This window comes from Ornithorhynchus anatinus, chromosome 16 (assembly GCF_004115215.2).
Source record: "Ornithorhynchus anatinus isolate Pmale09 chromosome 16, mOrnAna1.pri.v4, whole genome shotgun sequence".
In the NCBI taxonomy this organism is placed as follows: Eukaryota; Metazoa; Chordata; class Mammalia; order Monotremata; family Ornithorhynchidae; genus Ornithorhynchus; species Ornithorhynchus anatinus.
In genome coordinates this window covers 1259178-1286928 of record NC_041743.1, presented here as the reverse complement: position 1 = coordinate 1286928, position 27751 = coordinate 1259178, and the positions used below count along the sequence as shown (strand labels likewise).

Here is a 27751-nt window from a genome sequence, read left to right as displayed (position 1 = left end):
GCTTTTAGTCACCCCAGAGCTTAGTAGGCACATAGTAAGCACTTCACGAATACCACAACTATCATTAGTAATAGTAGCAGTAAGCGCTCAATAAATACGATTAAGTGCTTACTATTCAGCATCATCGGGTCAGACTCAGTCCGGGGCCCGCATGGAGGGGTCACAGTCTAAGTAGGAGGGAGTATAGGTATTGAATCCCCATTTTACAAATAAGGAAACTGAGGCAAAGAGAAGTTAAATATCTGGCCCAAGGTCACACAGCAGGCAAATGGTGGATTTTGGATTTGGAACCCATGTCCCCTGACTCCCAGGGCCAGGCTCTTTCCACTAGGCCAAGCTGCTTCTCTAGGACACCCTTGCTGGCCAGAAGTAGAGAGAGGGATTTAACCGGGTGGGAGAGGGTGCAGACCCCCCACCAGTCCTATTCTTCACCCAGGCTCAGGCAAGGTTCGGGACCCCCTTCCTTGGAGCCCACCTTTTGGGATTGCGGATGGAGTCACCCCTCTACACTCCCCGCTACGCCTCCCTTTCCGCTCCGCCAGCCCCCCTCGCCCTGTGGATCTAGGTGGGTCGGAATTCCGGGGAGTCAGTGGACCGTGCCATCGCCGCCAGTGGCCCTGAAATAGCCCGCAGTCCAGCCGGCTATGATTCTAGCCCCCGGCTCCCCGGGATAGGGGGCAGCTGGGCGAGAACCAGTCGGTCGACCCGCCCCGGGCTAGCGGTAGTCCTGCTGACTGTCATCGGCCGGAGGATCTGAGGATGGGAGAGGTAGAGGGGAATGGGGAGGGGGTGGGTGGGGCCCAGCGGATGGGACAGCGGGAATTCTGGGGTCCACAACAGTTGACCCCCGAGTCTTCCTACGGGACCGACGGGGCCTTCAGGTGACCGGCCCGAGCGACGCTGCCGCGCCTTCCCGCTCCAGAGGTCGCCCCGCCTTGCCTTGCGCGATGGAACTCCTCGCGCTCCTCTGTAGGCACGACGGACTTCACACCGGGGTCAGGGGTCTCCCCGTTCATCCCCCTGCCTCCGTGCCCAAAGGCCCGGAAAATCATCTCAGGCTCTACAGGTGCTTTAGGGCGGAGATGGCCGGTTCAGGGTGAAGTGAGGTGGGTGACTGGAGATTTTGGGGGGATGGGGGAGAGGGGTAGGGGGGCGTGCAAGCAGCCAGTCCTCTCTCCTCGGGAGGGATGAGGGGGATGCTCCGAGAAGAGGCGGTGGAGTCCAGAAAGGAAGAAATTCACCTCCCTCCCCGAACTGGGCGGGAACGGGGTTGGAGTTGGGATGGGAGGGGGGGAGAAGGCGGGGTTGGGAGGGAGGGGACCTGAGGAGGGGCGGGGCCCCGGGGAGAGACCGGGGTGGGGGGGATGAGAGCCGGATCTCCCCCTCCCTCCCCCCCCCACAGTCCCCTGCCCCCTCCCCCCCGGCCGCTTCGACTCCCTGAGAGGTGTGAGGTTGCAGCCGAGACCCTGGCGACGATGCCGGGGTCCTAATAGGGTGGGGGGTGGGGATTGAAGGCCAGCTTCGACCGATTCCCTCCCCCCCTCCCCTCCACCGGGGTGGATCTGGAGGTTTGGGGGGTGGTCCGGGACTCAGGGCAGGGGTCGTCCCCAGGAGAAGGCGCCGGCCGGCAGCCCCCACCCCCTTTCTAGGACACCCGCTCTCGAGGCCCGGGGGAGAGACCCCGGAGGGGGTGGGGGCTTCAGCCACGAGCCCCCCGCCCCCAGGGAGAGCCACAGTGAAGAGGCGTCCAGGTAAGGACCGGCCCCGGGGGGTGGGGGGCGGGGGGGAAGCTGGGGTTTTGATGTTCCCGGCGAAAGAGGAGGGGGTCTTGGACGCCCCCGAATCACGAGTTTCCGACGGGAGAGAGAAGGGGGAGCGTCCCGGACGCTCTCTTAGAGCTGGGATGGAGGGGTCTGGTTGAGGGGGGGATGGCGATCTGTTCTTAGGGAGGATCCTTTTGAAGTCTGGCCCGGGGCCAGGGTCTCCCCCCATCCCCACCCCCCATCCCCCGAGAAAGAAGCCAGGACCACGGGTGCCCCAGCCCGGTGCTGAACTGATCGCCCTCCACCCCCGACCTCCTTCCTCCTCGGTTTTCCAGCCCCTCCACCCGACACTGAGACAGACCGGGCGTCGGATCCGCGAGACTCGTCCTCCCGGGATCTAGGTTCGAATCTACCCACTGACTCGGCGGGACTCCCCGGGAAATCCCGGCTGGGGAGGATCCCGGAGCTCTCGGGGGACGTTTTATGGCCCTCGAGTGTTGGACCCCTCGGCTCGCTTGAGCAGAGACCTTTCGGTGGAGATGATGGGTGGGGGCGGAGATGGCAGCACCCCGACAGTGCCCCGAAATGCTCAACCACTCGGGAGTGATGGGGAGGGAGGGCCAAGGAGGGAGGAGGTGGGGTGGGGGTTCTGAGCAAGGGGAGACAGTGCTTTGCACACGGTAAGCGCTCAATAAATACGATTGAATGAACGTGTGAACGTTTGGGGGATGAAGGGGCCAAGGGAGAGGAGGGAGGGAGTGTGGAGTGGAATTCGGGGTGCTCCGGCAGACTCGCGTGGATGGAGGGAGAAGGGCAGGGGGCAGCATGGGGGAGTGGGGGGGATGTTCGAGAGAAACTAGTCCGAGGAGAGGGAGAGGAAGAGAGAGGCAGTATGGATTTAGGGGGCAATCCCCTCTCCCCGCTCTCCAAACTCGGGGCAAGGCAGGGTGGGATGGAAATGCAACTGGGCGTGGCAGGGCTGGGCAGAGAATGCAGGAAGGGAGGGGAAAAAGATGGATAGAAAGATGGATTGAGTTAGAGGAAACAGGTTTTATTTGGGTGGACGATGGGAATAGTAGGATGCCACTCCCAGCTTTCCCTTCCTGAGAAGAGAAATGGGGCTTTAAAGCTGAGATTCTGGGGATTTGGGATGAGTCCCGAGGTCTTTAGGATAAGTCCCACCCCCATACTGGCGATGACTGCGAATTCCCCGGAGGTGCAGAAGGATCCAAGTTTGGGGCGATGGAGGCCGTACCGGCCAGGGTAGCCAGGTCCGTCCAAGATGACAGATTTTCTCTCACTGCCTGGGTCAGCCGGCCAAACCGAGCCAGATGACCAGCCCGGTAGTGCGCCCTCATGCCTGCCGCCCATGGAGGCCAGGCTACCCGCATTTGAAGAATCTGAGTTCCCGGACCCTTGGGTTCAAGAAGGAGGAAGCGAGAAGGGAGGTGGTACCGTGTGGCTGAACTCATCGTGGGCTCCTGAGTGGCTTAGTTGAGCAGAGTCCAGGCTGGAGGGACAGAGCTTTGCCTTGTGATGGAGGTTGGCACTTGTTTTGTAATGATAATAATTGTATTCGTTAAGCACTCACTATGTGCCAAGCACTATTCTAAGCCCTGGAATAGATACAAGGTAATCAAGTAGAGCCCAGTCCCAGTCTTAATCCCCATTTTACAGATGAGGTAACTGAGGCCCACAAAAGTGAAGTGACTTGCCTAAGGTCACACAACAGACGAGGGGCGGAGCCGGGACCGTGTCCGGCTTAAGTAGAGGGAGAACGGGAGAACTGAGGCATGGAGAAGTTAAACGACCTGCCCAAGATCACACGGCAAGCATTTGGGAGAGCTGAGATTAGAACCAGATCCTCTGGCTCCCGGGGCCCTGCTCTTTCCGCTAGACCATGCCGCTTCTCCTTCTTCCCCTAATTCCTCTCCCTTTTCTCCACCCCTGGTGAGGGCTCGAAGAGGGGGTCAAAAACCGGACCCAAGAGGGTGAACTCTATCTCTCTATCTGAGAGAGTCCCTGAGGCTGGAGTTTGAGAGATGTGGATTCTAGCCCGGCTCCAAGGATGGAGTCCATGAGCCTCAGTCTCCTCATCTGTAAAATGGGTAAACAGTCCGATTCCTCAAGTGCTCCCCTGAACAAGTACCACAAGTATTATTATTATTATTATTTAGGTGTAGTGTCCCTCCTGGGAGCCAGGGTGATGGCCCTCTTCTCCCCATGGGATCAGCTCTCTGGAAAAGCCTATAGAGGAAGGTGGACTTATCCCCTCGGACCCAGTTTCTCGGAAGGCTTGATCTCCCTCCCGATCCTTTCCTCCTTCCCTCTCGGTCACTTGCATGATTCCCACAGGAGAAGCTACGTGCAGTAGAGGCGGTAGTGCCAGCACCGGGAGGAGCAGAGAGGGGAAAGAATTCGGGCCTGGGGGTCAGAGAACTCCCCCGTGTGCCTGCTGTGTGACCTTGGGCAGGTCCCTTCACTTCTCTGGGCCTCGGTTCCCTCATTTGCATAATGGGGATTCGGACCCCATTCTCCATCCTACTTAGATTGGAAGTCCCAAGAGGGACAGAGATTGGGTCTGATCTAGTTGACTTGTATCTGAACCAGCACTATGTGCTTGACATATAGTAAACGTTTAATAAATACCACAGTTCTTCATCTTCCTCTCTCCCTCCCTCCTCTCTTCCCTCCTGCCTCCTCCCCCTCACTCTCTTTTCCTCTCTCTCTCTTCCCCCTCCCTCCTCTCTCTTCCTCTGCTCTTTAGAGAAGCAGCGTGGCTCAGTGGAAAGAACACAGGCTTTGAAGTCAGAGGTCATGAGTTCGAATCCCAGCTCTGCTGCTTGTCAGCTGTGTGACTGTGGGCAAGTCACTTAACTTCTCTGGGCCTCAGTTACCTCATCTGTAAAATGGGGATTAAGACTGTGAGCCTCACGTGGGACAACCTGATTCCCCTATGTCTACCCCAGCGTTTAGAACAGTGCTCTGCACATAATAAGCACTTAACAAATACCAACATTATTATTATTATTATTATTCCTCTCTCTTCCTCTCTCTCTCTTCCTCCATCCTTCCCTCTCTTCCTCCCTCTCTCTTCCCCCTTCTCTGTCTTCCTCCCTCTCCCTCCTTCTCTCTTCCTCCCCCTCCCACTCCCTCTTCCTCCCTCCTTCTCCTCCTTCCTCTCTTTCTCTCTCTCTCCTCCTTCCTCCCTCTGGCCTTCATGAAGGTCAGTGGTACGTCAACATGGATAAAATAAGGATCCAAGAATTTGCTCAACGCCCCAAACCCTACAGACACCCTCACCCAGCCAGTTCAGAGTCCAGCAAACCCTCCCCTGTCTCAGACTACCCAGACTAGGGCCTCAAAGGATTGAGGTGAGTCTGAGCCAGAAGGCAACTGTGTGGAGGGAAAGTGAAAACTGGAATGAAGATGAGCCCCCAAGGCTCACGGCTTCCAGGTGCTTGACCGCTGTGGCATGGATAAGCATGTGAAGGGCCAGCGAAACTTTCTCTGAACCGGATGCTCCTCATCCCTGGGTCTCCCGAGGTTGTCATGCATCTCTTCTGCTTCCAATCAAGACAATTTTGAGGAAGGAGCATTCAGTCACGTGGAACAAATTATTGGATTTGGATTATTGGATATTGGATTACTGGATTAGTGCATCAGCCTCCTCTCTGATCTCCCATCCTCCCGTCTCTCCCCACTTCAGTCTATATTTCACTTGGCTGCCTGGATCATCTTTCTACAGAAACTCTCTGGACATGTCACTCTCTTCTTCAAAAACCTCCACTTGTTGCCTATTAACCTTCGCATGAAACGAAAACTCCTCAGTCTTGGCTTCAAAGCTCTCCATCACCTTGCCCCTCCTACTTCACCTCCCTTCTCTCCTTCTACAGCCCACCCCGTACACTCCACTCCTCTGCCGCTAACCTCCGCACTGTGCCCGTTCTCGCCTGTCCCGCCGTCGACCCCTAGCCCATGTCCCACCACTGACCGGGGATGCCCTCCCTCCTCACATCTGCCAAACTAACTCTCTTCCCCTCTTCAAAGCCCTACTGAGAGCTCACCTCCTCCAGGAGGCCTTTCCAGACTGAGCCCTCCCTTTTCTTCTGCCCTTCCTCCCCTCCCCATTCCTCCTCCTCCCTCCCTCTGCTCTATCCCCTTTCCCTCCCCACAGCACTTGTGTATATTTGTATATATTATTTATTACTCTATTTTATTAATGGTGTGTGTATATCTATAATTCTATTTATCTATTTTGATGGTATTTATGCCTGACTGCTTGTTTTGCTTTTGCTGCCTGTCTCCCCCTTTTAGACTGTGAGCCCATTGTTGGGCAGGGATCGTCACTATCTGTTGCTGAATTGTGCATTCCAAGAGCTTAGTACAGTGCTCTGCACAAAGTAAGCGCTCAATAAATACAATTGAATGAATGAATGAATGTGGCCAAAGCCAGTGGACCCTCTCCCAGGACTCTCCTCTTCCTGAGGAGTTTGAGAAGAACCCTGTACTAAGTCCTTGGGAGAATCCAACCTCATTATGAGGCATAGTCCGTGCCCTCAAGAGGTTTACAATCTAGTGGGGAGACAGACAGACATAAATTATGAATAAAGCGTGGGAGTAGGTGGAAGAAGGATAGGATAGGTAAATTTTCGAGCACTTGGGGCTGAAATAGCTGGATGAGTAATTGAATATATAAATGAATATTCATGTGTACATATGGACAGAGTGTGGGAATAAAATTATGTAGTGCTGAGGGTGGTGGTTAGGTGATGCAACTTAGAGTGCTATGAATTAATCGTGGAAAAGCCCCTGAAGGAAGTGGGATTTTAGGGGACTTTGAAGATCGGGAAAGCCTTGGTCCCCCGAGTCTGGACGCCAGCCACTGTTAGTTTGTTTTCTATGGCATTTGCGAAATGCTTACTATGTGCCAGGCACTGTACTAAGCACTACGGTACGTACAAAGCGATCAGGTTGGACACAATCCCTGACTCACATGGGATTCACAGTCTTAATCCCCATTTTACAGATGAGGGAATTGAGGCCCAAAGGAGTGAAGTGACTTGCCCAAGATCACACAGCAGACAAGATGGAGGATCCAGGACTAGAACCCAGGTCCTTCTGACTCCCAGGCCCATGCTCCTCTAGGAGAAGCAGCGTGGCTTAATGGATAGACCCCAGGCCTGGGACTCAGAAGGAGATGGGTTCTAATCCCAGCTCTGCCATTTGTCTGCTTGTGTGATCTCAGGGAAGTTACTTCATTTCTCTGGCCCTCAGATCCCTCATCTGTAAAATGGGGATTAAGAGTATGAGCCCCATGCGGGACAGGGACTGTGTCCAACCTGATTAACTTATATCTACCCCAGTGTTTAGAACAGTGCTTGGCACATGGTAAGTACTTAACGAGTACCATTATTATGATCATTATGCTCCATCAACTAGGCCACGCTGCTTTTCTTCTTATAGGGTACTCTGTGGTGTGTATGTGTTGGGGCGGGGGGGTGAAGGAAGCATCTTGTGAAGGGTTAAATCTCAAGGGACTGGGGTGCGGGGTTGGGAGGTGGAGTGAGAGGTGAGATCCCTTTTTACCATCAGGCAAAAATTACTAGGCACTGGCTTAATCATTAGCCCTTTGGCTAAAATATCTGCTCCTGCACCAGCCCCCAGCCCGTGGGGCAAAGCCAGCCTCGCCTCCCCTCCCCCTCGGCCCTGCTGAGAGATGGGGGATTGCAGGTACCCGGCGACTTGGTGACCAAGGCGGGGGCCCAGACGCCGGCAGAACCTTGGTAAAGCGGCTGACCCACCACCTCCAACCAACCCTCCATGTGGAAGTTTGTGTGTGGATCGGAGGCTCTGTATGTGGTATTTAAATGCTTCCTATGTTCTTTCATTCAATCGTATTTATTAAGCACTTACTGTGTGCAGAGCACTGTAATAAGCACTTGGAAAAGTACAATGCAACAGTAAACAGTGACGATCCCTGCCCACAGTGAGCTCACAGTTTACTATATCTGTTGCCGACTTGTTCGTTCCAAGCGCTTAGTACAGTGCTCTGCACATAGTAAGCGCTCAATAAATACTATTGAATGAATACTATGTGCCAGACACCGTACAGAACGGTGGACAGGATGCAAGCTAATCAGGTTGGACACAGTCCCTGTCCCGCACGGGGCTCACACTCTTCACCTCCATTTTACACATGAGGGAACTGAGGCCCAGAGAAGTGAAGGGACTTCCCAAGGTCACACAGCAGACAAGTGGTAGATCCAGGATTAGAACCCAGGTCCTTGTGATTTCCAGGGCCGTGCTCTCTCCACTAAGCTGCGTTCCTTCTGTGGCGGGGCAGGAACGACTGGGTGTGTTCGGGTGGGTTTTTTGTGCGTGGTGAGGGGGAGGACTGTGAGTGTTTGGGGGTGCTTATGTCTCTATGGAACTGAAGGGAATTTGTTGCTATTTAGCATGTGTTTGAATAGGGAACTCTGTGGATGTTTAGTGTGTGTTTGTGCCGACATGCTAAAATATATTTGTGGTGAGAAAGAGCAAAAAAGAGAGAGAGAAAGTGTATGGGTAGTGCCTCATCTAAAACTGATTCTGATTTTCATCCCATCCTGGTTTTTTTTAGTTACATCTCCTCCCCCATCTTAGATCTGGGTATTGGATGGTCCGTGCTGGGTCTCTGGAGGGAGAGTCAGAGACGGGGAGGGGAGAGTCGGGGCTGTGGGATGGTCTGTTCTGGGTCATTGGAGGGAAAAACCTCCGCAGCATATCAGCCAGCAGGGCTCCAGGCAAGGGTCCCCCAGTAGCCCGAGGGAAACATCACAACAGGGCTGGGACCCTCCTAGCCGTAAGGGTCACCTTGTAGGTGACCCCTGCTACCTGCTTGTGATAATTCTGTGTCTGTCTCCCTCTTAGAGTGGAAGCTCCTTGTGGGTAGAGAACAGTAGTGCCCGGCACTGAGCCCCAAGAGTGGAAGCAGGAAGGGTGGGGATAAGGACAGAACAGGAAGCGACATGAGTTCATCAGGTTAGAACAGCTGAATGAATCATCGACTGAACACACATCCGTGGCTGTAATTGTTGACGAGACATGACCTTTCTTGTTATCAGCCAGGCATGGAATCGATCCGGGTTCGGTCTTGGCATTTTGAGAGTGTTTTTCCAGACAGCAACATCAGGTTCAAAAGTGAACCAGGGGTGGGGGACCCGGGAGATATTTAGCCAGGAGAAGAGAACGGGGGTGAAAGATCAAGACTCAGGCCAAGTCTCTATCTTGTTCAGGGGCAGCAGTGCCTCAGTACCGGAGAATTCTGTAATTGAAGCGACAGAAAGTTAACCTCTTCTCATCCTTCCACACTCCGTTGCTAGTTGCAACCCCATTCACCCTCCCTCTTGGTAAATAGTTTGTTCCTGTCTACCCCCAACCCATGCCATTAAATTGTACGCTCCTAGAAGGATGGCCGGTGGAGGGGGGACGTTCTGGGAGAGATGTGTCCGTGAAGTCGCTATGGGTCGAAGACGACTCAAAGACGTAAGACAAGAGGGCAGAGAACGGGTCTTTACTTTATCCATTCAAACTGGACACAGTCCCTGGCCCCCCAAGGAACTCACGGTCTAAGGGGGAGGGAGAGCACAGTTGAGAAAACTGAGTCACAGAGAGGTTAAGTAAATTGCCCAAGGTCACTCAGCAGGCAAGTGGCAGAGCCGGGATTAGAACCCAGGCCCTCTGACTCCCAGACCTGTGCACTTTCCACTAGGCCACGCTGCTTCTCTAGAGTTAGTAGACATAATTCCTGCTGTCAAGCAGCTTACAGTCTAGTGTGAGAGAGCACTTGAGAGCATCCACATGGTTGTGTCGGGTGCCAACCTGCTAAAGACTCTAAGCTCCCTCTAGGCTGTAAGGTCGTGGTAGGTAAGTGATGTGTCTGTTTATGGTTATATTGTACTCGCCCAAGGGCTTAGTACACTGCTCTGCTCACAATAAGCGCTCAGTAGATGCTATCGAATGAATAAATGAATGAATGAAAAGACACAAGTCCGCCCCTTGTCTGCTGTGTGATCTTGGGCAAGTCAACTTAACTTCTCTGTGCCTCAGTTAACTCATCTGTAAAATGGGGATTAAGACTGTGAGCCCTAAGTAGGACAGCGACTGTGTCCAATCCGATTATCTTGTATCTCCCGCAGCGGAAAGTACAATGCCCAGCACAAAGTAAGTGCTTAACAAATACCACGATTATTAAATCTCTGTTCCTCCAAAAGGCACCAGCCCCTGTCAAGCATTAACTTCTGGGCATGTTGCCAGGAGTCCCAGAGGAAAGACAGGGCCTCCCATTAATGGGGTGCCCTGAAAGATAGCATCAGATCGTGATCACTTTCACACGTGTATCCTGGCCCTCAAGGCAAAATAAGCATCCTTTCTATACCAGGATAGCTGACCCCAAGAATAATAGTCATAATTCATTCATTCAATAGTATTTATTGAATCGGGATATTTGTTCAGCGCTTACTATGTGCCAGACCTTTTGCTAATGGCTGGGGTAGATACGGGATCATTAAGTCAGACATAGTCCTTGTGCCACAGTCTAAGAGGGAGGGAGAACAGGTATTGAATCTCCATTTTTTAGGTTGAGAAAACTGAGGCCCAGAGATGTTAAGTGACTTGCCCAAGGTCACCCAGTAGGCAAGTGGCAGTGTCAGGATTAGATCCCAGGTACCTCTGATTCCCAGGCTTTTGCTCTATCCACTAGGCCAAGCTGCTTCTTGTTCTTGTCCGTCCGTCTCCCCCGATTAGACCGTAAGCCCGTCAAACGGCAGGGACCGTCTCTATCTGTTGCCGACTTGTTCATTCCAAGCGCTTAGTACAGTGCTCTGCACATAGTAAGCGCTCAATAAATACTATTGAATGAATGAATGAAGCAGTATGGCCTAGTGGGAAGAGCCCAGGACTGGAACCGGGCTAGAGTAGCATTTTTACTCAAGTGATCTTCTTTTATCTGCATATCCCTGTGTGGTCGGAAGAGGCAATAATTAATTATCCCCATTTACAGAGGAGGAACTGAGGCCCAGAGAAATTCAGTGACTTGCCCAAGGTCACCCAGCGGTCCCAGGAAAGAGGTGGAACTAGAACTCGGGTCTCCTGCGCTCCTGCGCTTCCCACTAGACCCCACGGCACACCTTGCTGACTCCTTTTCTGCTTGGGATCCACTCTGATCCTCACGACTTCCAATTCCCACATTCCCAGGCCCTCCTCCCCGCCCAGAAGCCCTCCTGCTCCCATCGTTGCTGGGTCCCTCCCATCTGGAGGGGTGAGGAGTCTGTGGAAATAAGTACCAGAGCGTCATCCTTTGGTTTAGGTGTCTCCCCGGTCCCAGCACCAACTCGAGCCCAGTGTGGCACTGAGTCAAGGCAGGGACCGGCTCGCAGGCCGTAGCCTTGTGTCCTTAGGGGGCTTCTAGGATTTGTAGTCCCAGAAACAGTCCCTTGGGTGGCGGCGGGGGCCCTGAAGTTGAGCTCGATGTGGGCAGGGAACGTGTCTACCAACTCTGTTATACTGTACTCTCCCAAGGGCTTAGTACAGTGTTCTGTCCCCGGGATACGCTCAGTAAACACCATTTATCGACTGATTGATTGAAGGGAAGAGGGTGGGCCGAGAGAGGAGTCATCCTCAGTGCCTTCTTATCCTTGCCACCCCCGACCCTGGAGTTCTAGGACACTCGGTGGCCTGTGACCCGGGGGTGGTCCTGTGCCCCGAGGAGGGGGTGCTGCCAGAGGGGGGCGGGGGGCTTCCGCCTCACGGGAGGGCCGGATCCGGCGGCTCCCCCCGAGCTGACTGTGCAGGTGCCGCCGGCCCCCCGAGGCCAGGCAGGATCCCGCGTCCTGCTGACGCCGCAGGTTAGGTCTTCCCGGCCCCCGGCCCCCCGGCCCGGGCGCTGAAAATCAATCCGAAATCTTTCCGCTCCGGTGCCCCCGGCCCGCAGAGCCGCGGTTCCAGAGTCCGAGCCGCTGCGGGCGTGTCGCTCGGCGTCAGGGCCCAACCGGGGACAGGTGGGGCTCCCACCCCCACCGCCCGGCTGCTGACTGAGGGGAAAACGCTCCCCCACGCCGGGTCGGGGGGTCCGAGGAGGCCCCCTCACCTGAGGGCTGGGCAGCTGGGACCCCTCCACCAGGCCGTCTTTGCTGATCCGTTCATTCATTTGTTGTCATATTTGTCGAGCGCTTACTGAGTGCACATGGGAGAAGGCAGTAGAACAATAAATACGTACCCTGCCCACGATGAGCTTACAGTCTAGAGGTGAGCTTATAGCCTAGAGACCCAGGGTGACTCTTCAGGAGAGTGGGTGGGGGGAGAAAGAGTCTGGAGGCTATACCTCTCCCTGCTGCCAAATCCCTTTCCCCACTGCTCTTTCCCCAACTGAAGCCCCTTGCTCTTACTGTTTTTCACTGACTTCTTTCATCCCCTCGGATGCTTTCTTCCCTTCCCTTCATTTCCTTGGCACCTTTCCTCCTCCATTTCTTTCCCATCTCCTCCTCTTTCTCTCCCTCTTGCTAACTGGCCTCATCCTTTGACCCCTCTCTCCCTCTTCTTCCATTTCTCTTTCCCTCCTTCCTTCCATCTTTCTCTCCCGCACCTACCTCCACATATCCCCTCCTCCCTCCCTCCCGCTCTCCCTTCTTCCCCCGTTTCGGTTTGACCCCCAAGCCCCTGCCTTGCCTTCTCCCCCACTCATTCCTTTCTTGGCCTTTCCCGGCCGGCCATTTCCCAGAGAGAAGCCGAGGGGTTCTGCTCCTGCATTTTTCCAGCCCAATTAGGCCAATGCCGCAGCTAAATGAGCCGTGGAGCCGGCAAAAGTCACACCGGGTTCCCGGGGGTGGAGTAGCTAGCTGCGAGGGGAGCCGGGGGGCATTGGAGAGGGGGTAGGGGTCCCTCACTCCTCGGTGCCAGTGGGGGGCTGAAAGAATACCCGACTCTCTCAGCCCCCAGGGGCCCCCGGGCCCCCATCCTTCCGGCCAAGGCCCTGGAGCTGGCGACGGCTGGCGTCTTGGTCAGTCCTGGGGAGTGGGTTGCCATTCACAGGGGTAGACGGGAGGGTTTGGAGAGGAGGGGTTCCCACTGCCCCCCCAACAAGACATCTAGGTCTCAAGAATGGCCCCTATCACTCACTGGAGTTTACTCGAGGCCAGGCATTTAACTTTTCAGTGCCTCAGTTCCCTCATCTGCAAAATGGGGAATCAATTCCAGTTGTCCCGCCCTCTCCGACTGTGAGCCCCATCCTCTAAACTGTAAGCTCGTTATAGTAGGGAACGTATCTGCTAATTCTTTTGTATTGAACTCTCCCAAGTGCTTAGTACAGTGCTCTGTACATACTAAAAGCTCAGTAAACACAATTGATTGATCGATGGGGGACAGGGACTGTGTCAGATCTTATCATCTTGTCTGCGGATGGGATGGAGTCCCGTCCTCCCTCTAGAGCCCCACGTCCAGCAGCCCCTCCAACCTGGTGGAGTCGGGGGTGTCTGCCACAGCCGCACCTTGGCTCCGTCCCACCTCCACCCCCGGGCCTACTGAAGCCTTGCCATTAATTGTCCTGAAATGTCTCTGGAACAATGGAGACCTGCATAGATTTGCAGAGGATTCCAGCCCCCTGACCCTAAGGGCTAACCCTGACCCGCCCCAGCCAAGGTGGGGGTCCGGTGGACCGAGGGCAGCGTTACTGACCCTGGGACTGGGTCTCCCACCAATAAACATTCAAAAGGAAGCAACGTGGCCCAGTGGAAAGAGTCTGGGAGTCAGAGGACATGGGCTCTAATCCTGGCTCTGCCACCTGTCTGCTGTGTGACCTTGGACAAGTCACTTCATTTTTCTGTGCCTCAGTTACCTCATCTGTAAAGTGGAGATTAAAACTAGAATCTCTGCTCGGCCACTTGTCAGCTGTGTGACTTTGGGCAAGTCACTTAACTTCTCTGTGCCTCAGTTACCTCATCTGTAAAATGGGGATTAAGACTGTGAGCCCCACGTGGGACAACCTGATTCCCCTGTGTCTACCCCAGCGCTTAGAACAGTGCTCGGCACATAGTAAGTGCTTAACAAATACCAACATTATTATTATTATTATTATTATTAAAACTATGAGCCCCATGTGGGACAGGGACTGTGTCTAACCTGATTTCTTTCTATCTACCCCAGAGCTTAGAACACTGCTTGGCACACAGTAGGTGCTTAAATATCACAATTATTATTATTATATTGCCTGAACCCATTCTAAACAAAGCCCTAGTGCCTAATTAATTCATTATGGTTTTTATTAAGCACTTACTATGGACTTAGTAATAATTGTGGTGTGTGTTAAGAGCTTACTACATGCCAGGAACTGTATTAAGCATTAGGGTGGATACAAGCAAACCAGATTGGACAAAGTCCCTGTCCCAAATGGAGCTCACAGTCTTAAATTACAGACCCAGCTCCTTCTGACTCCCAGGCCCATGCTCTATCCACTAAGCCACACCGCTTCTCTGCTTAGCATTGGGTTTAGGTGCTTAGCACCGGGCTAGAAATGTGATGTCTCTGTCCTAATCAGGGTTCACAATCTGAGGGAGGGAGAGCAGGAATCTTCTTTCCATTTTTAATATGTGGACACTGAGGCCCAGAAAGGTTCCATGAGTTGCTCAAGGCCACACAGCAGGCCAGTGGCATAGCTAGGACAAGAAATCGGCCCTGCTGGCTCCAGGGGCCTGTGCACTTTCCATTAGGTATCACTGCCTTTCCGGAAACTCGTGATTAATTAAGCGTGACTGGCCTGGGAGACGAGAGGTGGAGGTAGAGGTGGAGGGGTGGGAAGGGGAGAAGACCCCTGGGAGGGAATGTAATCTGGACCCTTGGAGGCTCAGCCCCTCGGAAGGTTCTCAGAAAGCCAAAGCCGTGGCTGTGACCGGAGGGTAAGAGTCAGCACGGCGTCCTCTAATGAAGGCAGACGAATGGTGAGCGATTGCCCTCGCCTCGGAGACTAGAGTCAGACGGGCAGCTGGTGTCCCTCGGGGCAGGAATGTCCTGGGCACCGGGAGGGTGGTTGGAAGAGTCAGCTGAGGCCAGGGCCCTTGGGGTCCCCTGTCCCTGATTGGGGTCAGTTGGGAAAGCAGGGAGGGTGCTGGGATCATCTTGGCTCAGCCCACCCATCCACCCGGTTCCCTGGAGCTCCCTCCTCCCGGACACTCCCTAGCCCCTACGGGGAGAGGCTTTGGTTTGCCTTTCAGAGAATCATCTTTCTTTCGGGAGAACGGGAGCTGGGCGCTGAGTGCAGGGTGGGTTTCCAAGCTCATTAGGTAGGATTAACTCTGCCTTCCGTGGGCAGATCAAATCCCGCTTTATCCCCAACCCTTCCTGCTTCCTTTCTACACACGCACCCAAAGTGGCCTGAAAACCAGCCCAGAGGGAACCTGGATTACTCTGGAAGCAGATGGCATTATTGCCCGAGGCCTTCCTCCTCCGGGAACAAATTCCCACTCTCCTTTGAACCTTCAGAGAGTATACATTTAGAGTTAAAACGTAAACTGTAGAGCATTCGTATTTTCCCAAGGCATTTTTCACATCAACTGTCTCATTTTTATCACTCCAACTCTATTATTATTATGCACAGTAAGCACTCAACGCATACCACTTATTCATTTATTGTTATAGTATTTACTAAATGAATACCATTGATTAATTGATTGATTGATTATTGTCATTGTAATTGTTAAGCACTCACTCTGTGTCAAGCACTCTTCTAAGTGCTGGGGTAGATACAAGTTAATCAGGTTGGATACAGTCCCTGTCCCACCTCACCCAGCCCCCCGAAAAGTTCACTCGGGTCACCCTAGAAATGCATTACCACTGGATCCCTTTCTGTCAGGGTCAAAACCGGAACCTGAAATGCTATTACCATTCAATCAGAAGTAGGTACCTAGTGCCTATCGTGTGCGGAGCACTGTGCTAAACACTTGGGAGAATATAACGGTGTTAGTGTACTGAGTGCTTGGGAGAGTTCAATCGAGTTAATAGATCCAGTTCTTGGGAAGATGTGTGGCCTAGTGGATAGATCACGGGCCTGGGAGTCTGACCTAATCTCAGCTCCACACCTTGCCTGTTCTGTGACCTTGGGCAAGTCATTTAGCTTCTCTGTGCCTCGGTTATCTCGTCTGCAAAATCGGGATGAAGACCGTAAGCCCCATGGGAGACATAGACTGTGTCCAACTGGATTGGTTTGTAAATACTGAGTACGGTGCCTGGCAGGTAGAAAACACTTAACAAATATGGTTAAAAAAAAAATGCCCTCAAAGAGCTTTCAGTCTCCTGTGCACTGTACTAAGCACTTGGAAAAGTACAGTAAAGTTAGTAGACATGGTCCCTACCCTCGAGGAGCCTCTGGTCTGGAGTGTAGTGGGCGTTTGGCCAGGAGTCAGCTGGGCATTGGGCAGGGGGCCGCAGAGGAGGTGGCTATGTCCAGCGGGGTCCGGCCTCTAATGTCTATCTCCCCCTCTAGACTCTAAGCTCATTGTGGGCAGGGAATGTGTCTGGTTTTTGTTATATCATACTCTCCCAAACGCTTAGTACAGAGCTGTGCACACCGTAAGTGCTCAATAAATACGGCTGAATGAATAAATGAATGAATACACCTCTCTGTTCCAGGGGTGACCTCAATGGGCTGGATCTGACGCCGCCGCCAAAGGAACCGAGACCGGGAGGCCCACGGGGCCCCCCTGGAGCTCGGAGGCGAGACCGGCCCCGAAGGCGGAGCACCCGGGACCCCCAGCAGGTCCTCCCCACACCCCGGGGGGAGATGAGAGGCTCCTGGTGAAGCGCGGGGTGGCTGCAGCCCCCGGGGCCCCAGGGGCACCATGACCCGGTTCGGGTGCTGGCTGGTCCTGGCGGCGTTCCCCTGGGCCCTGTCCGCCTACGGGCCGGACCAACGCGCACAGAAGAAGGGAGACATCATCCTGGGCGGCCTCTTCCCCATCCACTTCGGCGTGGCCGCCAAGGACCAGGATCTAAAGTCGCGGCCTGAGTCGGTGGAATGTATCAGGTAAGGAGCCTTCTCCTCTTGATGTTATTTACTGAGCGCTTCCTAGGAGGCAGTGCCGGGGGGGGTACGGGATGATCTGTTCAGGCGCAGGCCCTTCCCCGCAAATCGCGCACGGTCTAAGAAGGAGAGAGAACAGGGATCTTATCCCCATTTCAGAGAGGAAGAAATGGAGGCTCAGAGAGATAAAGTGACTTGCCCAAGCCATCCAGCAGGTCAGAGGCAGAACTGGGACTAAAACTCAGGTCTTCTGACTCTCTGGCTTATGCTCTTTCCCCTAGGCCATGCTGCTTCCCCTTATTTTTCTTGCTTAAAAGACATCTTGTGGGCAGGGATTATCTCTATATTGCTGAATCGTACTTTCCAAACGCTCAGTACAGAACACAGTAAGCACTCAATAAATACGATGGAATGAATGAATGAACATCTGCAATGTTCCGTGATCCCCCGCCCCGCCCCCCAGGCATCCCCCAAGCCCACTTACCCCACAGTTCACACAGACGTAGGCCCACCCCCGGCTCTGTCTCCCCCAGATATAACTTCCGGGGGTTCCGCTGGCTGCAGGCCATGATCTTCGCCATCGAGGAGATCAACAGCAGCCCGGCCCTGCTGCCCAACATGACCCTGGGCTACCGCATTTTCGACACGTGCAACACCGTGTCCAAGGCTCTGGAGGCCACGCTGAGCTTCGTGGCACAGAACAAGATCGACTCGCTCAACCTGGACGAGTTCTGCAACTGCTCTGAGCACATCCCCTCCACCATCGCCGTGGTGGGGGCCACGGGTTCAGGGATCTCCACCGCCGTGGCCAATCTGCTGGGCCTCTTCTACATCCCTCAGGTGCTGGGCCGGGGGGATCTGGGGGTGGGGGAGAGCTGGTCGGGGTGGGGCATGAGGGACGACTGCAGAGGTCATGGGGTCGGGGAATCATGGGAGGACTGGTAATTAATAATAATAATTAGGGTATTTGTTAAGCGCTTGCTGTGTGTCAAACACCTTTCTAAGAGGGTAGACACAAGTTATTCAGGTTGGGCCCAGTCCCTGTCCCACATGGGCCTCACATCTCTTAATCCCCGTTTTACAGATGAGGTAACTGAGGCCCAGAGAAACTAAATGACTTCCCGAGGTCACACAGCGGACAAGTGGTGGAGCGGGGATTAGAACCCAGGTCCTTCTGACTTTCAGGCCCGTGCTCTATCCATTAAGCAGCACTGCTTCTCTGGGGCTATTTGAGGGAGGTTGGGGGGCTGGGGACTCATGAAAGGGAACGGACAGACATGGAGTTTTAGGGGAAGGAGTGAGAGACTGGCTGAGGGGTGATAAATAGGGCTGTAGGAAAGGGAGAGAAGGGAGTGCCAGGAAATCCAGGGAGCCTGGGGAGGGGATGCTTGAGAGGGATGGGATAGAAGCAACCTGGAGGAGTGGATAGTGCATGGGCCTGGGAGTCAGAAGTCATGGGTTCTAATCGCAATTCCACCACTTGTCTGCTGTGTGACCTTGGTCAAGTCACTTGACTTCTCTGTGCCTCAGCTCCCTCATCTGTAAATTGGAGATTGAGACGGTGAGCCCCATGCGGGACAGGGAATGTGTCCAACCTAATTTGCTTGTCTCCACCCCAGCGCCGAGTACAGTGCCTGGCACATAGTAAGTGCTAAACAAATGCCACAGCTATGATTATTATTATTATTGAAGGCTGGGGGTTACTTCTTGGGGGGTCCAGGGATCACGAGGGAAACGCCGCCGCGGGGGTGGGTTCGTGCTGCACTGGGGTCGCTTGGAGGGCGGGACCACCCTGGGGGCCTGGAGGCCGACACCCGGACGTGGTTGGTACACATTCCAGAGCAATGTCACAACACTGGGTCACGCTACCCGGAGCTTTCAGTGGCACCGCTGAGACCTCTGAGCTCAGCTGCTACAAAGTACTTGTCTCCCTCCTTCTTCCTACCGGCCCCCTCCACAGCTACAACCGTGATCCCCCTCCATCCCTCCTCATTCCCGCCCCCGCTGTGGACACTGGGGAGACGACAGGCGGCTAGGCCTGGTGGCCGTCACTGGGGTGGCCAATTCTAATGGTGGTCTTGATTGAGCATTTTCTATGTGGTAAGAGCACGGTGCGAAACAGCATATGCAGATCAGACGTAGTTCCCGCCCCAATCGGGACGCCCAGTGTAAGAGGGAGAGAAAGCAGGGAGCTCAACCCCATTTTACAGAGAAGGAAACGGACCCATGGAGAGGTTCGATGACTTGCCTAAGGTTACCCAGCCGGCCAGAAGCAGAGCCCAGGCCAGTGATCTTTACACTAGGCCATTCAGCCGCTCGAGAATACCAGATACACACACCCCCCCCACACACAAACACACAGACACACACACTATCTCTCTCATACACACGCATTTTTATATGTGTGAAAGCAGCTGAAAACCGGAATGTCCAGTAGAAAACCAGGCAAGTGGACAATCTGGTCCTCTCTCAAGGTCACGGAGGCCGAAACCAGCCAAAAAAGACGTCCCTGGTCGCCGGAGACCCCTCGCCAGAGCGGTGGGAAGGGGGAAGGAGTGAGAAGCAGAGGACACGGGGAGGTGTCCCACAGAGACAGAGGAAGCAGCGTGGTCTAGGGGAAAGAGCACAGGCCTGGGATTCCGAGGCCTGGGTTCTAATCCCAGCTCTACCACTTAAGTGCTGGGCAAGTCACTTAACTCCTCTGTGCCTCCGTTCCCTCATCTGTATAATGGGGATTGAGACTGTGAGCCCCATGTGGGCATGGAACGTGTCCAACCTGATTACCTCGTATCTACTCCAGCGCTTAGTACCCCGGCACATAATATGCCCTTAACAAATACCTTAAAAATAAAAGATTGCCCTCTAAGAAGAAAAGAGTCTTCCTTCTTCCGCCACTCCTGACCCTTCGTCATCTCGTCCGCTGACTTTTCTCAGCAGCGGTCAGTGGTCCTCCACCGAGACCGTCCCCTACTCCAGTCGGTCATCCTGAGAGTGTGGGGCACGGACCCGTGGGGGCTCAGTTTGGGGGAGGAGGGAGAGGCGAGGGTGAGGCTGAAACTGGTGTCCCCGTCGCTCTCTGCGCTGGACTCCCGGCCTCGTTCGTCCCAATTTCCAATCCCCCCGAGTTTTCGAGCGGGACCGGAGCAGCCCAAAGTAGGGTGTCAGCCCATCACCCCCGGCCCCCGGCCCACCCCACCGTTCTGATGCGTCTGCACTTGGAGGCAGCGGGAGGGGAGAGCCCCCCGCCCCTCGCCCAACCAACCCGCTACACCCGGCCTCCCTGCAGGTGAGCTACGCCTCCTCCAGCAGGCTCCTGAGCAACAAGAACCAGTTCAAGTCTTTCCTGCGCACCATCCCCAACGACGAGCACCAGGCCACCGCCATGGCCGACATCATCGAGCACTTCCGCTGGAACTGGGTGGGCACCATCGCGGCCGACGACGACTACGGCCGCCCGGGCATCGAGAAGTTCCGCGAGGAGGCCGAGGAGCGGGACATCTGCATCGACTTCAGCGAGCTCATCTCCCAGTACTCGGACGAGGTCGAGATCCAGCAGGCCGTGGAGGTCATCCAGAACTCCACGGCCAAGGTCATCGTGGTCTTCTCCAGCGGCCCCGACCTGGAGCCGCTCATCAAAGAGATCGTCCGGCGCAACATCACCGGCCGCATCTGGCTGGCCAGCGAGGCCTGGGCCAGCTCGTCCCTCATCGCCATGCCCGAGTTCTTCCACGTCATCGGCGGCACCATCGGCTTCGCCCTCAAGGCCGGCCAGATCCCCGGCTTCCGCCAGTTCCTGCAGAAGGTCCATCCCCGCAGGTCGCCCCACAACGGCTTCACCAGGGAATTCTGGGAGGAGACCTTCAACTGTCACCTCCCCGAGGGCCCGAAGGGACCCGCGGCCCCGGACCCCTTCCTCAAGGTCCGAGAGGCCGGCGGCGCCGGGCCGGGTAACGGCTCCGCCTCGTTCCGCCCGCCGTGCACGGGCCGTGAAAACCTCACCGGCGTGGAGACCCCGTACCTGGACTACACTCACCTGCGCATCTCCTACAACGTCTACCTGGCCGTCTACTCCATCGCCCACGCCCTGCAGAACATCTTCACCTGCACCCCCGGGCACGGGCTCTTCACCAACGGCTCCTGCGCAGACATCAAGAAGGTGGAGGCGTGGCAGGTAGGGGTGGGGCGCGATGGGCAGGGGTGAAGAGCGGCCGGCGGAGCCGGGAAAGGTGGAAGTGGTTGCCGGTAGGGACGGAGCACGATGGGAAGAGGCAGGAGGGGCTGGTAGGGGCAAAGCATGACGAGAAGAGGCGGGAGGAGTTGCTGGGGCAGAGCGCGGTGGGAAGAAGTGGGTGGGACACGATGGGTAGGGGCGAGGAGCCGAAGGTAGAGGCGGGAGGGGTGGAGGAGCTGCAGGTGGGGGCATGAGGCAGCGGGTAAGAGCCGGGCACGGTGGGTAAGGGCATGGAGGGACGTGGTGGATAGGGACTGGATTTAATCACATCTTGTGTTCGGCCCTTTCGATTCCTCCAAAGCTCTTTCACCTCTAGACTGTAAGCTCGTTTTAGACGGGGAATGTTTCTGTTATATTTTTGTACTGTACTCTCTCAAGCGCTTAGTACAGTACTCTGCACACAGTAAGCGCTCAATAAGTATGACTGACTGACCGACTCGGTCTCCATTTCAACCTCTCCACATCTCGGTGAGGCAGGGAGCGCAGGGAGAGAGGAAACGGAGGTCCAGAGGGGGTCGGTGACCCGTCCGAGGTCACCCAGCAGAGCTGGGACCAGAACATGGCCCTCCCAGCGCCCGAGCTGCCCCGAGCCAGTGGAGGGGGGCTGGAGGGCAGGGAGAGGGGAGTGGGGGTAGTGAGTGCTCGGGGCATCACTCCTCTTCTCCTCCCCGTCTCCCCCAGGTGTTAAAACACCTGCGGCACCTGAACTTCACCAGCAACATGGGCGAGCAGGTGGACTTCGACGAGTTCGGAGACCTGGTGGGGAACTACTCTATCATCAACTGGCATCTGTCCCCGCTGGACGGCTCCATCGAGTTCGAGGAGGTCGGCTACTACAACGTGTACGCCCGCAAGGGGGAACGACTCTTCGTCAACGAGAACAAAATCCTGTGGAGCGGCTTCTCCCGGGAGGTACGGGGCCGCCCACCCTCCGATCTCCCCTTCCTACCTAAGGGGAACTGGAGTCCAACCCGGCCACGGGGCCAGGGGCCCGGCTTGTGGAGAGGCCGGATCCTCCTGGGGACCTCAGGCGCGGCGGAGGGCGACGGGGGTTCGGCGGAGTCGGGGGTGGTGATCGAGCCCAGGCCTTTGCCGTCCGGGAGACTGGGGCCGGACAGGGTGGAGCGGCGGAGGAGCCAGGCTCCCCGGGGGCCGAGGGCGGGGCGAGGGTGCCCCGCAACGAGGCCGGAGAATGGCCCTTCTGTCCTCACCTGGACCGCGTGCTGCGGGGCCTCGGCGCCACTTACTGAGCAACAGGGCCGTGAAAACCAGCTCTGCCCTGGGGATGCCAGGAGATCCCCTCTACATTAGATTTGATACATTCTATAAATTAGATTGATAGATTAGAGAGATTCAATCATACCCAATCGTATTTATTGAGCACTTTCTGTGTGCACAGCACTGTACTAAGTGCTTGGGAAAGGTCAGTATAGCAATAAACAGACACATTCCCTACCCACAGTGAGCTTACAGTCTATATAAAGATATAGACTATAGAGAGAGACAGCTATGTATCTAGATCTTGATAGCTATCTATCATATTTGTTAAGCACTTACTGTGTATCAAGCACTGTTCTAAGTGCTGGCGTAATAACAATAATAAGAATAATAATGTTGGTATTTGTTAAGCGCTCACTATGTGCCGAGCACTGTTCTAAGTGCTAAGGTAGATACAGGATTGTCCCACGTGAGGTTCACAGTCTTAATCCCCATTTTACAGACGAGGTAACTGAGGCACCAAGAAGTGAAGTGACTTGCCTTGCCCAAAGTCACCCAGCTCACATGTGGCGGAGCCGGGATTAGAACCCATGACCTCTGACTCCTTAGCCCGTGGCCTTTCCACTGAGCCACGCTGCTTCTCGTAGACACAAGTTAATCAGGTCGGACACAGTCCCTGCCCCTCAGGGGCCTCAAAGTCAAGTAGGAGGGAGAAGAAGGAAAGTCCCTGCCCCATTTTACAGGTGAGGAAACTGAGGCACAGAGAAGTGACTTGCTCAAGGTCCCGCAATCCATCGTATATATTGAGCACGTACCGTGGTGTGCTGAGCACCGACCTGAGAGCTTGGGAGAGATAGTACCACGATATAAGAGACACAGCCCCTGCCCGCAACGAGTTGACGGCCTAGAGGAGGCAAGTGGGGGAGCCGGGATCAGAACCCAGGTCCTCTGCCTCCCAAGCCGGCGCACTACCCAGTAGACCACACCGCTTCCCATTCGCCGGAGTTTCCGGCCACCTCCGGAGGGATCACGGGGATCCGGGCTGAGGCTGGTCCGGGGCCTGGGTCCCGAGCCTGCCGGCCCCCCGGCTGGCCCCCCGCCCCACCCCACCTCCCCTTCGATCCCTCCAAGGTGCCGTTCTCCAACTGCAGCCGGGACTGCCTGGCGGGCACCCGGAAAGGGATCATCGAGGGTGAGCCCACCTGCTGCTTCGAGTGCGTGGAGTGCCCGGATGGCGAGTACAGCGGGGAAACCGGTAAGGGGTGGGGACTGAGCAGAGAGGTGGGGAAACAGAGGCCGGGAATCGTAGCACTGGGCACCCCTCGGAGGCCCTGTTGCGGGTAGCTGAAACACCTACCCCGAGGGAGACAAGTCCCTGTTACACACACAACGCGCACATATACACACACTTTCTCTCTCCCTCTCTTTCAGGCACTCACTACACAAAAACTCAGTGGTCCACACAGACACACCCAGAGACACAAACTATACACACACACACACACACAGGCAGACGCAGAGAATCCCCGACACCCTCCCCCATGCTAACCTTCCCAGAAACACGGATGGTGGTTCGGACAGTTTCGAGGAGAGACGCGGGGAACGGAGCAGGGCAGGGCGGGGTCGGGGTTCTGGGCGGGAGGACTGGGGGTAGGGAGGGACGTCCGGTGCCACCCACGCTCCGATCCCCCGCCCCTCCCCCCGACCTCCTCCCGCCCCCCGCAGACGCGAGCGCCTGCGACAAGTGCCCCGACGACTCCTGGTCCAACGCCAACCACACCTCGTGCGTCGCCAAGCAGATCGAGTTCCTGTCCTGGACCGAGCCCTTCGGGATCGCCCTGACCCTCTTCGCCGTGCTGGGCATCTTCCTGACGTCCTTCGTGCTGGGCGTCTTCCTCAAATTCCGCAACACGCCCATCGTCAAGGCCACCAACCGCGAGCTGTCCTACCTCCTGCTCTTCTCCCTGCTCTGCTGCTTCTCCAGCTCCCTGTTCTTCATCGGCGAGCCGCGGGACTGGACCTGCCGGCTGAGGCAGCCGGCCTTCGGCACCAGCTTCGTGCTCTGCGTGTCCTGCATCCTGGTGAAGACCAACCGGGTGCTGCTGGCCTTCGAGGCCAAGATCCCCACGGGCCTGCACCGCAAGTGGTGGGGCCTGAATCTGCAGTTCCTCCTGGTCTTCCTGTGCACCCTGGTCCAGGTGGTCATCTGCGCCATCTGGCTGTACACCGCGCCCCCGTCCAGCTACCGCAACCACGAGCTCGAGGACGAGATCATCTTCATCACCTGCCACGAGGGCTCCCTCATGGCGCTGGGCTTCCTGATCGGCTACACCTGCCTGCTGGCGGCCGTCTGCTTCTTCTTCGCCTTCAAGTCGCGGAAGCTGCCCGAGAACTTCAACGAGGCCAAGTTCATCACGTTCAGCATGCTCATCTTCTTCATCGTCTGGATCTCCTTCATCCCCGCCTACGCCAGCACCTACGGCAAGTTCGTGTCGGCCGTGGAGGTCATCGCCATCCTGGCGGCCAGCTTCGGCCTGCTGGCCTGCATCTTCTTCAACAAGGTCTACATCATCCTCTTCAAGCCGGCCCGCAACACCATCGAAGAGGTGCGCTGCAGCACGGCCGCCCACGCCTTCAAGGTGGCCGCCCGGGCCACCCTGCGCCGCAGCAACCTGTCCCGCCGGCGGGCCGGCAGCCTGGGCGGCTCCTCGGGCTCCACGCCCTCCTCCTCCATCAGCACCAAGAGCAACGCCGAGGAGGCCGCCGGGCGTCCCGAGCCGTGGCAGCGCCAGGGGGTCCCGCCCCCGCCGGGGTCGCAGGGGTCGCAGGGGCCGCCGGCCCCGCAGCGGGGGACGCCGCCGCCCCCGCCGCCCCGCTCCAAGCAGAAGGTCATCTTCGGCAGCGGGACGGTCACCTTCTCGCTGAGCTTCGACGAGCCGCGGAAGGACGCGGGCGCCCACCGGCACGGCCGCCGGCGCCACTCCCTGGAGCCGCAGGACAGCGGCGGCGGCGGCGACGGACCCGTCCGCCCCCGGGCCCTGCTCCCGCTGCGGGACGGCAACCCTGGCTCGGACCCCGGCTCTGACCCCGGCAGCCGGGAGGCTTGCTTGCCCGAGTCGGGGGGCGAGGAGCCTCGGGATCCTGAGGAGGGGCCCCCGGCCCTGCTCGTGCCCAACGCCCGCAGCTTCGTCATCAGCGGGGCGGGGGGCGCCGTCTCCGAAGGCACGCTGCCCCCCTAAGGCGGCGGCGACGGGCTCGAACCCCCACCCCATCCCCGGAGAGGGACCCCCCCCCGCCCCAAAGCGAGCTCGGACGGGGAGGCTGGCGCCAGATCCACCCGTCTCCCCTTAGGGCGAGGGGGCAGGGGAGGCGCAGGGTGTTAGCAGACCCCCGGCTGGGTTTCCAGTGAAGCGGCCTCGTTTCCCGACCGGGGGAGAGCGGATGGACCCTCGCCAATACGTTCCCGCCACCCATTTCTGGGCCTGGTCCTGCCCGCCCAGAGCTCGGACCCCAGAGGGACCTCAGCCCCCAGTCCCCTCCCCAATCTCTGCTTCGACCCCACCCCGGGCGAAGGCTGCCCCCTTTCTCCCTCGGCCCCCACCCCACCGTGTGACCCTGCAGTGCTCAGGCCTTGGGCCTCCGCGGGAGCAGAGCTCAGCCCCACGTGGAAGGAGCCTCGCTACCCATCAGGAGACCGGACTGGGCCTTCCCGCCTTTTTATGAATCCCGAGGATGGGCTGGCTGGGGCAGGGCGAGGGCCCAGAATGACCCCGGGGCTTTGGAAGCCAAGGCGGCTGCCCACTCTGGCCCCCGGGGGGGCTCCTGCCCCGGGATAAATGGAAGTATGGCAGTTCCCCCCCAAGGTGAACTGAACCCGCCGCTGAATCGGCCCCAAGAAGAAGCGGGTGGGAGCGGCGACGTCCGGCCGCGATTCCCCCGGAGAGAGCTAAGGGAACCAGGGCCTCCTGGCACGACCTTGTTGGGGGTGGGTGGGCTGGGCGCATAGGGTGAGGGGGGGTGCGCAGCCCAACAAGCTCCCGTGCCGAGGCTCTGGAGCCCCTGACTAAGCTGTGGACCCAGGAGGCCTCAAAGCCAGCCCCTGGCCTCGATGGGGTCTGACAGGGGACCCTCCCTCTCCCCCGCCACTACTCCTGCCCCAGGCAAAGATGTCAGCAGGGCCAGGGGGAGTATAAGGGACGAGGGGGAGAACACGGAGAGCACCTGAACCGGCAGGTAACTTAGAGCCGGGTCTCCCGGCAGCTCTGCCGGACTTCGGACTGAAGGCTTCCCCACCTGCCGAGGATGAGGCAAGAAGGACACACTCTTGAGGGTGTAGGTGGGAGGTTTGGGGAGAGACCTCCTCTGAGGGCTGTGGGGGTGGGCGTAGGGGCCGGTCCTCTGGGAACTATCTGAGGAAGGAGGAGTGTTCAGCCAGAGTGCACTTGGCTCCCACTGCACACACCCACATAGAGCACAACGGGGCAGAAAGAGCAGCGAGGCTCTGGAGGGATTATATTTGAGCCCGGCGAGGGCCGGGGGGCTGTTACGGACGATCCTTGAGGTCAAATCTGTCGTACCGAACTGTCCCAAGCACTTAGTACAGCGTTGTATACGCCGTAAGCGTTCAATAAATATCACGGATGGACGGTCACGACAGGGACCACATGAGGATCCAGCTAAGCACGGACAGGGGTGAGGGTCCCCGTCTCGGGGGGATCGGGTGCGATGCGGGGAAGGGAGGCCTCGTCTCCACTCTCGGTCCAGTCTAGTCCGCGGCGAGAGGGGTCCGTTCGTCCTGCAGGGTCACCTTGCCCCCATCCTTCTGCAAGCATGAAAAACGCCTCTTCCCCCAGAGTCCCTCCCCACTCCCGCAGTCCTGCCCTGCTCCTCGTTCCGTGTTTCGCTCCGTGTTTGGTCTCAGCGCGAGTGGGTGTTTTGTAATCCGTGGTGTCCAGACAATAAACTCCTACAGACTGCTGTGGTCCCCCGTCGTGACGTCGAGTTTCTGGGAGGTGGAAGGACCAGTGGAAGCCGAGAAGGGCCCGGAAGCCTCGCCGCCCCGTCCTCTCAATTTGGGGTGGGGGGGCACTATTTCCCAAACTGGTACAGCCGCCCCCATCCCCAGAATTTTAGAGAAGCAGCGTGGCCTAACGGGTAGAGCCCTGGCCTGAAGTCAGAAGGACCTGGGTTCTGATCCCGGCTCCTCCACTCGTCTGCTGGGTGACCTTGGGCAAGTCACTTCTCTGGGCCTCGGTTCCCTCATCTATTAAATGGGGATTAACACTGTGAGCCCCATGATGGACAGGGACTGCATCCAACCCAGCTACCTTGTACCAACCCCAGCGCTTAGTACAGTGTCACAAAGGAATTCCAAGCATTTAATGCAGTGCTCTGCACACAGTAAACGCTCGATAAATACGACTGAATGAAATACCACTCCCTCTAGACTCTGAGATCGTGGTGGTCAGGGAATGTGTCTGTTGTACTGTT

At 56.7% G+C, this 27751-nt stretch overlaps 1 protein-coding gene across 2 annotated transcripts; it reads left to right on the top strand.

Annotated features, from left to right (window-relative positions):
• The first annotated feature begins 1429 nt into the window (after positions 1–1429).
• CASR (calcium sensing receptor) lies at positions 1430–27245 on the top strand. 2 transcript variants are annotated; one of them, XM_029081485.1, is made up of 7 exons: positions 1430–1751; positions 16422–16815; positions 17346–17652; positions 20099–20968; positions 21725–21955; positions 23393–23516; positions 23987–27245. In XM_029081485.1, the coding sequence occupies exons 2-7, from the start codon at positions 16631–16633 to the stop codon at positions 25498–25500; spliced, it is 3231 nt and encodes a 1076-aa protein (XP_028937318.1). In that variant the 5' UTR covers positions 1430–1751; positions 16422–16630; the 3' UTR covers positions 25501–27245. The 2 variants fall into 2 exon arrangements, with proteins under 2 accessions (XP_028937318.1, XP_028937316.1); XM_029081483.1 differs by having other exon boundaries at positions 20099–20983.
• The last annotated feature ends 506 nt before the right edge of the window (positions 27246–27751 follow it).

What these genes read in the sequence shown, in the direction of transcription:
- CASR (XM_029081483.1), top strand. Translation starts at nt 16,631, where the DNA reads ATGACCCGGTTCGGGTGCTGGCTGGTCCTGGCGGCGTTCCCCTGGGCC. An exon ending in GCCTCTTCTACATCCCTCAG is followed by an intron (nt 17,653 to 20,098) that starts GTGCTGGGCCGG and finishes GCCTCCCTGCAG; the next exon opens with GTGAGCTACGCCTCCTCCAG. An exon ending in GGAGCGGCTTCTCCCGGGAG is followed by an intron (nt 21,956 to 23,392) that starts GTACGGGGCCGC and finishes GATCCCTCCAAG; the next exon opens with GTGCCGTTCTCCAACTGCAG.